This window comes from Carica papaya, chromosome 9, assembly GCF_054855325.1.
Source record: "Carica papaya isolate Zhongbai chromosome 9, ASM5485532v1, whole genome shotgun sequence".
Taxonomy (NCBI): Eukaryota; Viridiplantae; Streptophyta; class Magnoliopsida; order Brassicales; family Caricaceae; genus Carica; species Carica papaya.
In genome coordinates, this window is record NC_142317.1 from 9976350 (window position 1) to 9994818 (window position 18469).

The 18469-nt window shown below is 32.7% G+C and overlaps 1 protein-coding gene across 1 annotated transcript; it reads right to left on the reverse strand.

The window, feature by feature from the left end:
• Positions 1-1304: 1304 nt before the first annotated feature.
• Positions 1305-10523, reverse strand: LOC110822983 (Glycosyltransferase family 29 (sialyltransferase) family protein). Its single transcript, XM_088211175.1, has 12 exons — positions 10258-10523; positions 10074-10147; positions 9013-9102; positions 8818-8895; positions 8609-8709; positions 4544-4736; positions 4374-4464; positions 4241-4305; positions 3286-3440; positions 3116-3197; positions 2597-2706; positions 1305-1985 (listed from the first exon to the last, which is right to left on the reverse strand). Exons 1-12 carry the CDS (start codon positions 10343-10345, stop codon positions 1793-1795), a joined length of 1320 nt encoding a protein of 439 aa, XP_088067301.1. The 5' UTR covers positions 10346-10523; the 3' UTR covers positions 1305-1792.
• Positions 10524-18469: the final 7946 nt, after the last annotated feature.

Below are 18469 nucleotides of genomic sequence, written 5' to 3' on the forward strand. Positions count from 1 at the left end.
TGGTGATTGAATTCTCTTACAAGAAAAAAGTTTCTTCTATTTTTTTGGGCATGATTTTCTTTGGTCTTAAAATATTTATTTAAAAGTTCTTGATTTGGAACATGAACTTATATTGCTTTCCATACATGTCAGTTACGTCTATCTTTCATCATCTTTAATTTTTTCAAGTACAAATTTATACATTTATTATCGATAAATGTACATTAATGATAATACAAATTTTTTAACAAAAGCATATATAATACAACATCAACTTCCTAACAAGAATATATGAGATGATCCCAACTTGAATCTACACATTCATACAAAGATATAAAAATATTCACCATCTAATCAAAGAATGACCAATATATCACATTTTATTTATATGAATCCCATCTATCATTCTTATGGATTTATTACCTGGAAGAAAGTTGGAAATTCAAATGCTTAAAATCAAAGTTTATGGGAGAATTTACACAGGAAACCTATTTACACCAAAGCACTTGGCTGTCTTTTTAATGAAAGTAACAAAGTGCACATGGTAATTGTTCTGTAACCTGACCTAAAAAGTTCACATGATTATTCTCCTCAACTTATGATTTTAGTCTTCTACACTACAAATATTGCAAACAACTCATTTCCAATATTGTTTCCATGCATCAATTACATGACATCCTGAGGCTACGGTTACCAATAAACTGATTCCCCATGCCCCATGATCGAGTAAGTAGACAACTTCTGACTTCTTCCAGCAGCTTTTACAATATTAAGACAAGAAATCTATTCCAAAATCCATAGTAGGATGTGGATTTTCATTTCTCTATGCACTCATTTATGATTTAGGAATAGCTATTAATGGTGTGTGAATTTGAGATCAACAAAGTATATCAGAATACCACACCGGGCGGCAGGCATCAGAATATTTTAGTAACTTTGATATAAGCATGTGAACGTATCCTTTCACGTTGATACCAGAATACCAATAATAAAAAATATTAATTTTATGAAATAAGAATGAGAGCACAAGAAACAAGATAAAATAGAAGTTAGTATTTTGTTCTCGTGTTCAATTAAAATTTTATACGTTGCTGATTACTAAACTAGTTAAAGCAGAATATAGAAGAAAAACTCTAAAATTCAAATTAAAGAACCCAATGGAAGCAAAGTAGCAAGCCTGAGCTGTAATTCAAGTCTACCTGTAAAAAATGTTTCAATTATTAAATAAATAGGATAGAAATTAAACCAAAAAAAACGCTTCCTGCATCAAAGCTACTACATTTTCCATCTATCAGAAATAGATATTGGAATATTCCCCTCAAGAATTACGGATCCTAAAGGTGCCTTCATAATTGATACAGGCCCCAAATAACAGGGAGGCAATAGTTCAACTCCACTTATGCAGGTAACAAAAACATTCTTAAACAAATAACAAACCCAACATGATAATGGTAAACCTTGCAGACTGGATTAAGGAATTATCTGCTAACTATCTCCTGGATTATAAATGCGCTGCCATTAACCCAATAAAGAATAGTGGAGTTACAACCAGGAGGGTAAGAGAACTAATTTTGCTCTGACCTATATTTTGTCCTGAGTAAGGAAATTCTAACCTTAAAAACATGAGACAGCATGTGGAAAACTGACCAACAAAATTTTCATAAACATCTTGATTGATTTCAGCTGCTTCGAATATATGAACAGGTCTCTTCCTTTGTCTAATTAACTGGTTTGTGTGATGTATATGAACCAATAAAAAAGATTTTAGCCGGTTGGCCTGTGAAAACATCAAGTCCAGATGCCATGTATTCAATCAATTTGGTACTATACAAAGTTGACCAGGCCCAGGACTGTGCTCTAAAGGATACATGGACGTGCCTTTGACAAACTTTTGGTGGTCAACAGCGGCCTTTCTAAGCCCTGATTCTGGAGTAAACCTCCCTTTAACTCGCTTCTTTTTTATTGAACAAGCAGCCAGTGGATCTCCAGACCCTGCTCCAACCCTCCTACAAACATACAACAAAATAGCACATCCAAAAGGTTAGCTTTAGACTGAAAATTAAATAGTCCCGACAGGAAAAAGAAATGAAAGAGTATAGAACTGTAGTTTTGAGATATTTATGCTAGAAAGCCAAAGGATGCTACAAGTCACATCCACTAATTGACAACCCTTCTTCAAGGTTTACTGACCCAATATAGTAAACCTGCTCAGGTACTAAGAAAACATTATGAAGGATTGGCAGCTACCAACAGCATTTGTCCAAAGAAACACCATGGTCCAAGAGCACCGAAAGTAAAGAATAATGTGAGGAAGGTCAGAGGTACAGCCAACCCAGAAGAGAGACCACTTGGCAGTAATGAGAGAAGAGGCTCACAAAAAGTCATACTTCAGTAAACATTGTTTGTATCTTCTAAATGCTCTATACCTTGGAAAGCTGTTTGAAAGCAAAAGTACCTCTACCCTGACATAAATATATCCTATTTGATCGATGAAATTTGCTTAAATGATCATTCATATAAAATTATTCAGTCTTACATTCTAATAAGACTAGGTAATATACATGTGAATAATACAAGGGTAAAAGATATCCAAGCAGATCCAATCAGCACTACTTACCCTAACAATTTCTCAGATGCTGTTCTAGCAGCACTAATTGTACCACGACTGGGCACCCATTTTACAACACGATTTGGATCAGCTCTCATGGGGGAATGTATTTTGATGAGCTATAAAACAAAAAACACAGAAATGTCAGCATCTTAGGTAATAATTACCAACCAACTAATACAAAGGATTGCCATTATATTCATGAAGAAAGCACACGATGCATGTGTTCACCCAGTTACATGGAGGAAAATTTTAATAACCACAAGGTCAACAATTTTAGACTGGTCATGGAGCAGTTGACCATGACTTCAGAACAGTAAACAGCACACAAACTGAAATTTAAAAATTGCTTGATAGGAAGTTTCAAGGAAACTGAGATGTTTCCATCTGGAATTCCAATGGTTAATAGACATCTACCATATATGACAAAATGACACAAAGATCAAACCACTTCACTGTAAAGTTTATAATCAAAATGGTATCATCATGAGAGAAAGAAGAGAGAGAAAATTGCACTTTTAGACTTACTCCTAAACATTCCATCATCTGGTAGTAAGCCCGACCATGCAAAGGAGTATGGCCTTGTCGAGATTCAGAGAAATATCTAGTCCTGAAAGAATATCATAAAGGTTAAGGTAAACTGAAAAATATAGCAAGAAATAGAAATTTAGAACCAAAAATAAAAGTGAATTTTCTACCATTCCTTATAACCTGGATCCACAGTGAATCCATACATATCTACTGAATCACAAATGGAGAGAGAAAATTCAAGCGCCTTGAGCCCAGTTCCTTTTGCTGCCGAACCAAATGATGCACCTAGCATTAGATATACATGATTCTTTATTGGAATTTCCTGCAGAAAGGCGACATCATAAAGTTTGTGAAAAGATTGAGATGGTGAAGTGTCACAATTTCAATCAAGTAAACATTTGATAAGCATCTAACCCTGAGGAAACAGATATAAGTGGATTTTCCTGGGCTAGATGGGAACAAAGATGTAAATTGCTCTAATCAGTAATGCAGAAAGAGACTCCCTAAGTATCAGGGCATACAATACCATATACAGCTGTTTAGTGTATGTGTTTACATGTGTGATTTTCCAATGATGGTGAATAGAAGTACTAAACAAACTGAATTTACCTTTATATAAGGCAAAAATAAGAGGACTTTTAAGTCTGCAACATTGAAGAGAGGGTTTTTGATTACCATCTTATCAATGGTGGGGACAGTGGCAAGAATAGGAAATAAAGCTTCATAATGACTTCAGTAGAGCATAATTTGAAAGGCCTTTATGTTAGGAAACATAAAAGTAAAACATAAACATGCTTAAGATTTATCAAAAAGGTTATTAATTTGATTCCAGCGAGAGGATTGTTAAACAATTAGCCTCACAAATAGCGCATGTAATATATGTCATTTTGAGTGCATTCATTAAGCGATTGAATCCAACCTACAGGTCAGACCAATAGACTGAAGTAAAAAAGAAATTTGGCTCAGTATCATTTCTAAGTAAAGGAAAAGGAATTCTCAGACCAGAAACATGACGCTCATTGAAAAGATAAAATGACTTGCACAATCTAAATTTCACACACAAAAATGTAGTACAGGAAATGAAAGATCACTCAAAGAAACTATAGGAAGCAACAAACGAACCCGAATCATCTTGTTCATGATGTCATGAATAGTCGTTTTAATTACCAATACCTCCTTCTGTGTTTCTGCAAATTTTGGCTAGTTAGTAACTGTCTACCAATAAGTCATAGAGAATAAGTGTCACTGCTCATACCATCCAACTCTACAACTTTATCAAGGGCTTTGGCAGATCCCCTGTTAAGAAGTCGAAATGTGCTTTTTTTTCCCACATGGTCTGTATAATTCTGCAACAAACCACACAATAGAGGCATCGCAAATCGAGCAAAAAGAAGCAACACTATAGTTGGAAGCCATAACAATTACCTGGATCGGAGCACCATTTTCTCTAACAACAGCATCATAACTATCTATCTCCTTCCCAAACTTAGTTCTCAAAAGATCTCCAGAGTTACCAATAACAGCACATTGGCCAAACTGCCGAGGATAATATGGAGGTATTTCAGGCAGTACCAATGAGAGCTTTTCAACACACAAAGATTTATTCTGACAGCGGTTGCTGCAACCAGAAACAAAGTAAGTCAAGACTCGAATTTAGTAAGTTTTTAAAGAAATTTATAAAACAAGATTTTTCCCAATAATTCTGAAGATATATTGTTGAATATGATATGTTATTATTTAATTAATTAAGATAATATAATTAGAATTATATTAAAATAATAATTTTATGTAATTAGAATTCTAGTATAATAATGATTTACTTATTAGTAGATTAAGAACTATATAAATATTTCAGGTGTAATAATTTAAAAAATAAGAAATAAAATTTATATTTTTTCTCCAAAATTAACATGGATCAAAAAATGCTGGTCGGAGCAGATTGCGCACAAAAGAAGCAGATCTGCGCTGGATTGCAAAACTTGAGGCAGACACACGTAGAGGAGCAAGAAAAACAACCAAAAAAGACTGATCAAAATTTTCAAAAAGGCCTTGAATTTGGAACTTTATCTGCAAGTTGGGCATATATGATATCTTTACCCCAACTTGAGGAGGGGTGTTGAATATGATATTTTATTATTTAATTAGCTTATCATTTAATTAATTAAGATGATATAATTAGAATTCTACTAAAATAGTAATCTCATCTAATTAGAATTCTAGTATAATACTAATTTCTTTATTAATAGGTTAAAAATTCTATAAGTACCTCAGGTGTAACAATTTAAACAACGAGAAATAAAATTTATATATTTTCTCCAAAATCAACACAAATACATTCAATATAATGTTTAATTTTTTTTTTTGGAGATAAAAGCAAGTAAATGTATTAGAAAAGGGCATCAAGTGGGTACAGCCCATGTATAAAAGTATTACATATTTAAGAGAATATCGATAACAGCTCTAATATCATTGAAAGATAATAAGTTATGACACAAAAAGATGGAGTCAAAACAATGTAACCATCTATTTTTAATATTTACAATAGCATTTTCATTATCATCAAAAACTCTATTGTTTTTTTCTTTCCAAATGGTCCAAAAAATAGTATAGGGGGGTAAGGTGATTAACATGATTGCATGAGTTTAAACCTTCCCAAGCCAGGAGTTCATCATGAACGGATCCAGCCACTACCTAAGTAATACCAATTAAATTAAAGATCATGAACCAAAGTTTTGAAGCAAAGGGACACCAAAGAAGAATGTGATTACAGCTCTCATTGTCACACTTATAGAAAACACCTGTTAACCATAATTTTTCCTCCTTTCATCAAGTTGTTAAGGTCAGAATCTTCTCTTTATAGGCTTCCCAAGCAAAAAATGCAATTCTGGGAGGAGCACCAGTCTTCCAGATAGATTTGAAAGGAAATTGAGAATTATTTGCAATGTTGCACCGGATATTGGAGTTGGAAAGCAATTTGTAGAAGGATCGAATAGTGAGTTTGCCATTTTTTTGTCCCTTCCAGATCAAACAGTCAGGTCTGTCCAGAATTTTAATACCAGCCATCAGATTTAGGAGTTTCCCATATTCATCCAACTCCCAATCATTCAAGTTTCGTGTAACCAACACATTACATAGTCCATCAATGTCAAAAACATCAGAAACCATTAAATCTTTGCATTGTGCGATAGAATAAATAGCTGGAAAAACAGATTTAAGATTGTCCTCCCCGCACCAACAGTCATTCCAGAAATTTACTCTGCACCCATTACCAATTTTCCAGTAAGTGTTAAGACATCAACTTGGTGAATATGGATAAAATCTCTTTCCAAACACTAGTCCTATGAGATCTATTAGAGAAGATAAGACTGTTATTTTTGTTAAAGTTCATCCATTTGAGATCCACCATGAGATCTATTAGAGAAGATAAGACTGCTATTTTTGTTAAAGTTCATCCATTTGAGATCCACAATTTTTCTCCAAATAATGTTAACATCATTGAAGTATTTCCAAATCCATTTACCATGAAACGCCTTATTGATATTAGTAATAGGTCTTATACCCAAGCCACCTATGGTCATTGGCAGCTTGACTTCATCCCATTTGACCAAATGATATGCTTTTTTATTATCCGAATCTCCTCAAAGAAACTTATTCTGAATAGTCTCTAATTGTTTAGCCACCTGATTCGGTACCTTGAGAACCGATAGATAATATAAAGAAAGATTAGAGAGTGTGCTTTTAATGAGAGTTAATCTTCCACCTTTTGAGAGGAAACCTCTTTTCCATGTCGCAAGTCTTTTGTCAAAAAGATCAACAATTGGTTCCCAACCCTTCTGATCTTTGTATTTGAGGCCAAGTGAAAAACCGAGGTATTTGATAGAGAGGTTCTTTTCTTGGAAGCCCAAAACAGTAACCAATTGTTCGCCTTTATCCATATTCAGACCTATGCCCACCAACTCTGTTTTATTCATGTTAATCTTTAAACCAGAAATAACCTGGAAACAAAGGAGAATGCATCTCAAGTGTAATAAGTATTCAGTTTTAGGCTCACAGAAAATCAAAGAGTCGTCAGCAAAAAAGATATGTGATAATTCGATTTGCTTGTTCTCCTTTCCAAGGGTGATGCCTTTAATCATGTTCAAATCAGTGGCCCTATGTAACAACTTGCTAAAAGTCTCCATAACAATAATAAAGAGTAAAGTGGAAAGCGGATCACCTTGGTGTAAACCTCTATAAGCTGGAAAAAAAAAGAAAAAGGCCCACCATTAACCATCATTGCAAAACTTGTAGAAGTAATGCAAGTTTTTATCCATTTTCTCCATTTGATACCAACACCACACCAGAAAGAATGTAGTTGATGAAATCCCAGTTGGGATGATCAAAAGCCTTTTCCATATCAAGTTTAACGAGGACTCCTTTCTTTTTGTTAATAATCAACTCATCAACAAATTCATTTGCAATCATGAAAGCATCGGAGATTTGTTTACCTTTTACAAACGCATGTTGACTCTCTCCAATAATCAAATTTGAGATAGTCTTCTAGATAAAATTTTGAAAATAAGCTTATAAACACTGTTGATTAAGCTAATAAGCCAAATCCTTAAAGCAATTAACCCATTCCTTTTTTAGGGATGAGAACAATAAAAGTGAAATTTAGAGATTTTACAAACTCACCATCCCGATGAAACTCTTTGAATACATTAAGAATATCCTTATTCAAGAGGTACTGGAAAGTTTGTATAAATTTGAGGTTGAAGCCATCAGGGCCGAGGGCCTTATTGCCATCACAACTCTTAAGGGCAGCAGCAATTTCAGATTCAGAAAATTCGGTCTCTAGTAACTCTCTGTTATTGTAGTCAATGATATCAAATTGAAGATTGTCCAGCGTAGGCCGCATTGGAAAATCTTTAGTGTACAGTTTTTGGCAGCTTCTCTAAGATCAGTATTACCCGATATCATCTTCCCCTCAAAGTTTAATTCTTCAATATAATTATTTCTCCTTCTATGATTCGCAAGGCATTGAAAATATCTAATGTTTCTGTCACTATCTTTTAACCATTTTTCTCTAGATTTTTGTCTCCATTAAATTTTCCGCCACCTCATTTTTCAATTTGTCCCTTCTGCAAGACTCATCTGAGTTGAAACCGACATCCCCCTCTTTGCATTCGATTTTGTTGAGTTCATCCAAAATGTCATCAATTTCAAGCTCCTCACATTCAATATAATATATATATATATATATGGTAGGACTTCTAAAGATATTCTCTCTCAAACTAAAACATATTACTTTCCTTCAGCGTCCTCAACACAATGGGGCAAACATATTCAAGTTCCAATTGCAACACTACCAAGATCTAACTTGAAGGAAATAGTATGAACTCACATTGTTTCATACTATCATATACTATGTGTGTAAGTGCATATCATTCGTCCATCTATAGTAAAATGAATTAATCAATATTCAAGTACAAGATGAAGCATAGCACTTACAGAAGTACTCCTTTATTAATCCTACGCCATGCATATTCTTCCCAGCCATTTGGTAAAGCATCAATAAACTCTCGAGTGAGCACTGTGCTACTATTCCGCACCTGAGCAATCAACTCACTAAATAACCAATCAACTGTGAAGACAAACAAAATGAAAACAAGGACAAATTTAAGTTCTTAACAAAATGCAACACTAACTAAAACACTCACCTGTTCCCATGTAGCCACAGCTTCACATAGATTAAAATCAAATGATAATCCTTCAAGTTCTCCAGTTTTAGGATCTCTCTGTGAATGTAAAAATTTCAAATGAAACTGCCAGTCAGACACTACATCTTTGAATAAAGCCACCATGATTTATGAAATGTGTGAGAACTTCTGGGAATAGTTAAAAGAGAAACCTACCCATTTCGGGACAGTATCACTAGGAAACTTTATGGTAACCTGACAATAATCTCTGCCACTTACAGCTTGTAGACCCAAACCATTTGCTCTCTGCACCATTATCAGATGCAGCAAATAAAACCTTGATTGAGGAACCTAACCACTGTGTGTGGCAACATCTCATGTATATGATATGCCACACTTGTACATGATCAAGATCAAGGAACAAATGATAGAAAACACATTTTTAACAACAGCAATTTAAATGATTAGCTTAAAACAATTATAAAAATTGCCAAGACTAAAATGGCATAACAAGCTTTACTTGTTAGAACTATAGGAATCAACTAGTCTTAATTGTGTTTGAGAAATTAATTATTACGAAAAAGAAGGAAAAGGTACGGTGAAGTTTAATAGTAACTCCCCTGAGAGTTTTTTAAGAGAAGTAATGTGCAGAAGTTCAACCAAGTTCTTGCTTTACCCTCTTAATACCCAACTATCCAATCCCCAAATTAATGGGTCAGGAAGTTCCATAATTTCATTTAACTTTGTATTTTTGGTAAATTACCTAGTTCCCCATTTTCTCATGTTTTCTGATATATTTTTAATATGAAAAAATATTTTTGTCATATTTAACAATTCCTTTCTCATTTCACTCTTGCAACCAAACAAGATTGCAGTTAAAATCTTCCCTTTACCTTCTTTATTATAACTATCCCTGATAGTTTACTAAGGAGTCTCGCTTTAGTGTACTCTAACTTCTTTTACTTTACTTTGGGAGATTAATTTTAGGGCAAAGGAGCATAAACTAGAGTTGAATAGTAACTGTTTGAAGTGCACTTTCTTTAGATTTGATTAGTCATTTCTATAATAATTTGTGATGTATTTTTAAGATCCTTCACTTCACTTTCTTTAGACTCCCAAACACAGTGTAAAATCCCTACTTATAAACGTAGTGCTATTCAAGTTATTAATGAAAATCCATACACAAACAAATATCCAAGATTGCAATTCTCACCAGATAAGCATGAAAAGGAAACGGCGATTGAGAACAAAATATTAAATCGAAAGAGAATGCTCACCACACACTTCCGGAAACCACTATGGAGAGACAGCAAAGCCTCCAAATCCTCATCAGTTAGCGGATTAGAGTTGTCTGCGTATCATATAAATGGAAACAATTGCTCGATCGAACAGATAAAAATATACATATAAACACAGGGAAACGCACATATATACAGAACAAAACGAAATATATAAACGTACAGAAATTGGAGACACCGGTGATGTAGATGATAATGGCTGTGAAACCAGAGGCTAAAGCAATTAGTAAGCCCAACTGCAAAAGCTTCATCTATATGGAACTGCGGATCCAGTGCGTGCTTGTTAATTTCGAGTGACTGGGGAGATCTAGAGAAACAAAAATGGAGAAGAAGAGGAGAAGGATCGATCTATACTATCCCACTGTAGAATATAATAGCTGAGCTTTCTTGTCTCAGTGTACTGCATTCAGTTTATCGATCATAATCTAAATCGATCAAATAGTTTTATATTTGAGTTAATTATATAATTTATGAATTAAAATTGATTATTATTACAAATTAATTTATTTTTTAAATCCATTAAATATTTTTGTTTTTTAAAAAAAAAAAAAAAAAAAAAAAAATCTGAACTCCATCGACTCTTTTATAAAATAATTTATTTATTTATTTTTTTATATACTAGTCTAGTTTAATTTTAAACTAGTAAATACATCATCTTTTTAACACATAATTAAAAATTCTTATCAGCTAATCTAATAATACTTCTATTTTAGATTTTGTTAAATGTTGATATAAAACATATAAATTTTAGAAATAATGTACGAATATAAATTTTATTTTAGACTATAAGTTTTCTTCCCAAAAAAAAAATACAGTTATATATTTTTATATCACATAAAATTTTAGCTATGTTTTCCAAAAATTAAATATGAATAATTTTAGAAATGAAGATAATTTATAAATTATAAAATGAGTTGGATAGAAATGAACATCATCCGGTCCAGTTATATTTGGACCTAATAGGCTTTGCTTCCCATGGCCCATCTAAGTGTTTTTATTTGAACTCAAAAAAGTAAAAATATATCAATTAAATTCTAATGTCTCATTTTAACTAGTGAGCTCGTCTGACTTCGTCCTTGTCGACTATATATATTTATATATTTGATTTATAAAACTTATAATTTTATAAAGTGACATTATTGCATTTATATCAATAGTAATGATATAATTAACTCAACATTAAAAAATAATAATGAGGTTGGCTCCTCTCTAACTTTCTGCTGTAAACCAAAATTTCTAAAGAAATGTGGAGGAAAAATCATTGTTGAAATAGTTAAATCGACGAGTGTAAGATATGGGCCTAAATTAGTGGGAGCTCAAATCTAAACAGGAATAATTTTTTAACACTAGTTTCCGTGGAGCCCAATAAAATGTGGGTTTAGCATAAGAGGAGTGTTTTGTTTGTGTCTGTCTATACAAAAAAAAATATATATATATATATATACATAAGCTGCATAAATATGAACACACTATATGTGTATATTGCGAGTCGGTGGTGACGACGGGGCATATAATGTTTAATTTAATTAATTTAAAAAGTTGGTTTGGTAATATGTTAGATGATTAAATTGGATCTCAATCGATAAAATAAGTATTATATGGTAAAAATGTTTAATTTAATTTTTTTATTAAATAAAAATCTTTTGTGGGTATGTATGTATTATATATATATAAAATAAAAAGGTGAAACGGTGGGATGTGATGGAAGGAGTTGGCCACATTGGGAAAACCTAAAACAGGACGGACCACTCAAACAAAGAGAAATGAAAGTTTGTTGTTTGACAAGGTTATGAACATTCGGATTATTTTAATCTTTTAGAATGTCTAAGAAGCCCAGTTGGGGGGATTTAAAAATTAAAAAAAAAAAAATGGGCATCTGAAATGTCTGTTTCTTGTATGGAATCTGTGAGAAAGTTGGTCTACAATTTCATGTATTTGCTTAAAAAAAAAAAAAAAAAAAAACAACCCACGATACTTGGCAGATCTGGTCACCTTGGGGTATCTGACCAAATCAGATTTTGTCAAGTTGAGGAAACTTTGATAAATATTATTATTTAAAAATATTTGGGATAAACGAAAATTCCTTCCTTACTAGTGGCCAAAGAGTACTCACTATACATTATATTTTTTGTATTTACATTTTGGTACTACCATATAATTTAATTGACAAATGCACTTTCTTGTTCATCCTCCTATATTTATGGTTTCATACTTGCTTTAAATAAATTTAAATTATGATGATATTAACATGACTCTTGTAATTTCCATAACTTATTAAGACATATATCAACAGGACAAATAATCTAAAAGTTGCAATCATTGTTGAAATTTGACTTGTCAAACTAATTGGTTTAATATTTAATTTTTTTTTATTTTTTTAATGTATATTGTTAAGACTAATAAACTAATATTTTGGATGGTTTAAAATTTAGTTTAAATTGATAATTATGTTTAGAAGAAAATTGATAATATGGTATTGCATTCTTTTAAAAGAGGGAGAGAAAAACTATTCTTTAGATATATGTATGTATGTATGTACATAGTGGGGCCAATTAGAAAATTAATATAGAGATGAGGACACTACCAAAAATTAAATCAAAGGTAGCTTGAGTCGTTCTCAGTGAAGTAGACAAAAGAGACAAGGGCTTTCAATGGAGAAGGAGATGAGTGGGGTCTGTGCCATACCATACACCCACCACCAACTCAACCGTGTTGGCCCTTTGCCCCTGGTCGGCTGGTCCCTCCCCCCCATGATACTTAATCTTTTACCCTCCCCAGGAGATTTCTACTTAATGCACTTCTCTATTATATACATATATTCTTATTTGAGAAAAAATAAAATTTGGTTTTGTAAGTTTTGTCATATCAAAACAGCCGGAGACATGAACCATGAACCCCCCCCCCCCCAAGTGTTTCTCTGTCGTTTTCTTGATCCTTCCTCGATGGACTACTCCTTACTTTTCTTTTCTTTTCTTTTCTTTCTAGATTAGCCTTGCATTTGTTACATTTATTATTCTAAACTAATAGTTTCTAATTTCATCATACTTTATCTTTTATTTTTAAATTATAAAATAAATTATATTTTTTTAAAAAAAAAAATTAAGTAAAAAAATATTTAAAATTTAATGAAATTTCTATCTTATTTATTTGTTATCAATTGAAGTTTGGTGATGATGAACAATTAACTCAAATATTATTGATAAATTTTTTATATTTTTCTAAATGAAAAAAAAAAAAAAAACCCAAAAATATGATGAAGTTAAGATTGAAAATTGAGTGGATGCGTACTTTAGTTTGAGTTAATTTATGATGGAGACAATGCAATGGAAAAGAAATGTCTTTATATATATATATATATATATATTATATAATCAATAAAATATGTGTATCTTATTACAAAATTATTTAAAACATAATTTACTTTTATATGGAAATATATTTTTTAGTTTAATTAATAAAAAATGTTTTTATTTATTTTTTATATTTTAATGATCCCACTTCAAATTGAATAATTAGCAATAAAGAAATTGGAGGAATAAAATTATCAGGAGATTAGTTTTGAAAAAATTGAGCCTAATTTAGATTAATTATGTTTTTATATTAATAACCTAGAGAAAGAGGCATGAGGTACCAATTAATATTTGAGTTATAAATGTTAATTATTGCATCACTATATTTATTAGTGGCATGATGATGATGATTATTATTATATTAGAAGATAAAATGCTCCTAAAACTTTTCAAAAAATCTTGATTAATTATTATTAGTCTCTGTCTAAGCTTATATTTATTAATTCCAAACACAAACACATTGATTGACATATGTACGTATATTTTAATAAAATAACAAAATAAAATAAAATCAACACTACTTTCATTAATTTGAAGATATTAAATGAGATTATCATTTATCTAAAAAAAAAATTTGATATATTTGTGGAATTGGAGTTTATCAAGTTCATATAGTATACAACTTGAAATCACATTACATAAATTGAAAAAATAAAATTAATTCATTACGGTTTTTCTCTTGAGTAACAGATAATTTTATTTTATTTTTATATAAAAAATTTATGCATGAAAAGAGCCGAAAATGACTTTCTAACATGAAGAAAAAAAAATAGAAATAACTACTAAATTAAACTCCATTAATTATATATAATTTAACTATTGGGTTAATTTTGAATCACATACTTACAAGAAGATTAATTAACTTTGTACATCAAGTCGTCTTTTTTTTTTTCTCCATTTCTATTTTCTCTTGAGATATTTAAGTTTACTTTCTTTTTCTTTTCACTTTTACTTCATTTTTATAACGGCTCCGAAAATTAAAAGAAAATGTATATATTTATTCTAAGTGCGGAAGCGAAATAAAATAGATTATGATTAACATCCCTTACACAATAATCAAAACGTATTAAAGATATTAAAGAATAAACTAATTAAAGGAAATACTATGAATGAATACTATAAGGAAAATTAATAGATCTTTAGGCTTCTATTCGCCGTCTTCTTGCGGAACGGACTCGGGAACCAAGTCCTCCTGATCTGAAATGGTTAAGTAATGAATGAGCTACACTAGCTCAGTAAAGATGTCCCACTATTTCACTGTCACCGAAGTAAAGGTTGATAGAAAACAAAAATGACCAATGGAGTATAATTTATAACAAATTCATTTATCAATAATAAAACCTTTTACTGTCCACTTACCTCGGTAAGATTCATGAAAATAACTTATGAAAACAATAATATTATAAACATCATAAAATCATACACACTCTGTAACATAACACATATCATACTCTTGTATTTCAATCATCAGGCAACAAATTTCCTCTTTTATCAGCTTACTAGTATCCATAGGGATCCATAGGGGTCCCCGCTACACGTGAACCATTCTCCTTAATTGCAGAACTGTCCCCATACCTCGTCCGATATGAGCCCCAAAACCATAAACCTCAATACCCCGTCCGGTATGAGGGTGAAGCGGGCCAACCCCATACCCCGTCCGGTATGAGTGCCAAAACATTTAAAGTCTCCATACCCCGTCCGATATGAGAGATCCCGTTCCTGGTAGGGTTCCCTATGGACTCGGTCCGTCCACCATCTCCCATGATATCTAGTGAGGCTGTCGAACTTATCCATTTATAAATTCACATACCCTTTTTATTCTTCTTAGTCTCAATTACCCAATCAACATGAATACATAAACCAGTAACGCATACTAAACAAGGCAACACAACATCGGATTCACAATAATTCAAACCATAATAGATTAAACAGTGGTTCATGCATACGAAACTACAGAATAAACAATCAAATACTATACTACATTTAGACTGTAAAATACATCAAACAAGAACAGACCGACAAATACATCAGGTTCGGACCCCATTAGCAATCTTAATTAATTATATCTGTTAATTCATAAAATACCGTTTTATCATTTATTAACCTTTAATGTTGTGATAGGAAATAGGGTGAGGGATCCTTACTTGTTTCGGAGTCTGAAATCGGGTTCTCACTGCGCCTACGGGCAGTCCCTAGATTCCCTGAATTTTTTTTTCAGAAACTGAAACACACTTTCGGTACCTGCACATGTCCCCAAAAACCCCAAATAAGACCCAGGGCCTATTCGGCCAATTTTGAAATTTTGACATGGCGCCACCGCCGCCCACGGCGGCGATCCACCTCGGGTTGGCCGTTTTCGGCCGAATTCGGCCAAACTTGTATTGGTTCCTGTGATAAAACACCCCTAGGGCCCTCAGTGGGCCAAAAAAATTCAGAAAACTGAGACTTACCGGCGACAGAGCTCTCGGGTGCGACGGCTTCTCCGGCGCGAGTCGCGATTTGGTATTTTTTTCTCCGATCAACCTGTAGAGGAAAAGACGATGGTCACAGTGGTGTAAAAATTACATCAAACGGGAATCGGAAAGGGCCTCATCGGAGGCAAAAACTGAGAAAACCTAAGGCGGCGCTGCTAGGCTTCGGCGATGTTTTTCGGCCAATTAGCCAGTGGTTTGGCTCTGATTTTGCCACAGGTGGGTTCAGCATCAAATTCCGAGCCAAGAGGAGAAATTTTACCTCGTTTAGCGGCCGAAAAGTGCTCCGGTGTGGCGGCGGGTGGTGACGGTCGGTTCCTCCGGTGGCTGGACTGTCTTCTCCGGCGAGGGCTCTAGCAGCTAGGGTTTGGGGTTGGGTGTGGATAAGATTATTTATAACCCTCTCCTTTTAATCTGAGCCGTCCATCACGATTTAATTTGGACAATCCAATAGCGATAAATTTGAAAATGAATCTGAGTCGTCCATCGCGATGCGATCTGGGCCGTTCGTGCGTGATTCAATCTGGATCGTCCGCACGCGTGCAATATGGGCCGTTCGTGCGCGCGTTTGATCTGGATCGTCCGTGCGCACGGGAGCGGATCTCAGCCGTCCGATCGTGCACAGGCGGATCACCCACGTGGCCCGTTCTGCGTGGCCTTTCTGCGTCAGCGTCTCTGCCACGCGGCGTGTTCTGGTTGGCCGGAGTTGCTGACCGGGCTGCTGACTTGGCTGCTGACGTGGCACAATTTTTCTAAATTACGTTTTGACCCCCCGGTTTCTGATTTTCTTTTCAAAAATACCTCCAGAATCCAAATTTTCACCCCTTTTCCCCAAAATTATTTTTAATTAAACCCCAAAAATAATTTAACCCATTATTATTATTATTATTTTTATTTTTATTTTCTATTAAATTAAATTAAACTAAATTAAAACATTTATTTTATTACTTAAATAAATAAATAAAAGAAAAAACTAAAAATAAAAATAAAATTATAATAATTCCAATAATAATAATAATAATAAATTTTGGGTGTTACAATTTTAACATTCAAAACCCACTTAAGTAATATTAGATCTTCAACTTTTCGTTCTAAATAACTGCTTATACTTTAAAAAAATTTCAAAAGAACTTTTTTAGCATAATAGAAGGTAAATTTCTATTGAGTCAACACCACGACTACTAAAGTGATATGACATGGTAAAAGATTTATAGTTGACAAATTTTTATGGTGTGACATCCACATGGATTCCATATTATACTGGTATTTATGCTCTCCAAATTTAACTTCATCATTATTTTTGAAAAAATAAAAATAAAAATGTTGTAGAAAAAAGATGGTGGTAATTAATAGAAAATGAAGAACAAGAAAGGAAAGGGATTAATGTGATTTGAGAGGAGCAAACCCTAATCGGTTGCCTCTAGAATTTTCTTTCTTTTACTTATGAATTGATACAAAAACAAAAGAATATATATGAGGAAAATTGGTGTATCTACATTACACCCATACTCACACGAGCACTTCCTCTTCCTAACCCTAAATATAAACAATGTTATTTTTATAAGTATATATATACACATCATATACACATACATACTCATGTCATGCTGTTTGGAGCTTGCGAGTTAGCTCCTTTTGACAACCCTCGTCAAGATGGAGAAAAAATGTTTCTTACTCCCATTCTGGACATGTGCAAATGAAGTAATGTTGCTAATAATGGCTAAGTTAGGCATCAACAACTCATTGTGTACTCCCAAAATATTTTTTCATTGGGCTTCCGTCTTGTGTCCTCTTACGGGTCAAATGATAATTTAACTTTATGTGTTTTGTTCTTAATGATAAACCAGATTGAAGAGAATGTGTAATATACCTTTATTGTCATAATATAAAATTGTTGCTTGTGGATGTTCAACTTTCAAATCTAACAGTACATACTTTATCTAGGTTATTTCACAACTTGTTGAAACCATCACTTGGTATTCTACCTCTGCGATATAGTTGGTTGCTTCTTTGATTTTTAAAAAATTAAGAACGTTCTAAAAAACACATAGTATCTTGTGATAGATCTACGTATATCATGGTAAATTCCTCAATCATTGTCATATTTGGTCTTTAATTATAATTTAGAAGAAGATCGATAGAATAATCCTTGCCCCGCAGTGCCTTTAATGTATTTGAGCACTTTGCAAGCAATATCAAGATGTTAATCATGTGAACATTCCATGAATTAGCTAAGTAACTAGACCAATTATGATAAATATGTTCTCAGTAGAGTTAGATACATCAATTTGCCTATGAACCTTTTGTATATGATTGGATTAGAGATTAATTTACCATTTTCCCTTAATAGCTTTAGATTATGATCCAATGGCACATTTAAAGCTTTTATATCCAATATTCCCATTTCAATCAATAGATTCAAAACATATTTTCTTTAGTATATATGAATTCCATTATCAAATCGTGACTTTTATCTCAAAAAAATATTTGAGATCTCGTAGATTCTTGATTTTAAAGTTCTCATTCATTGCCAATTTCAAAGTACTTTATTGAT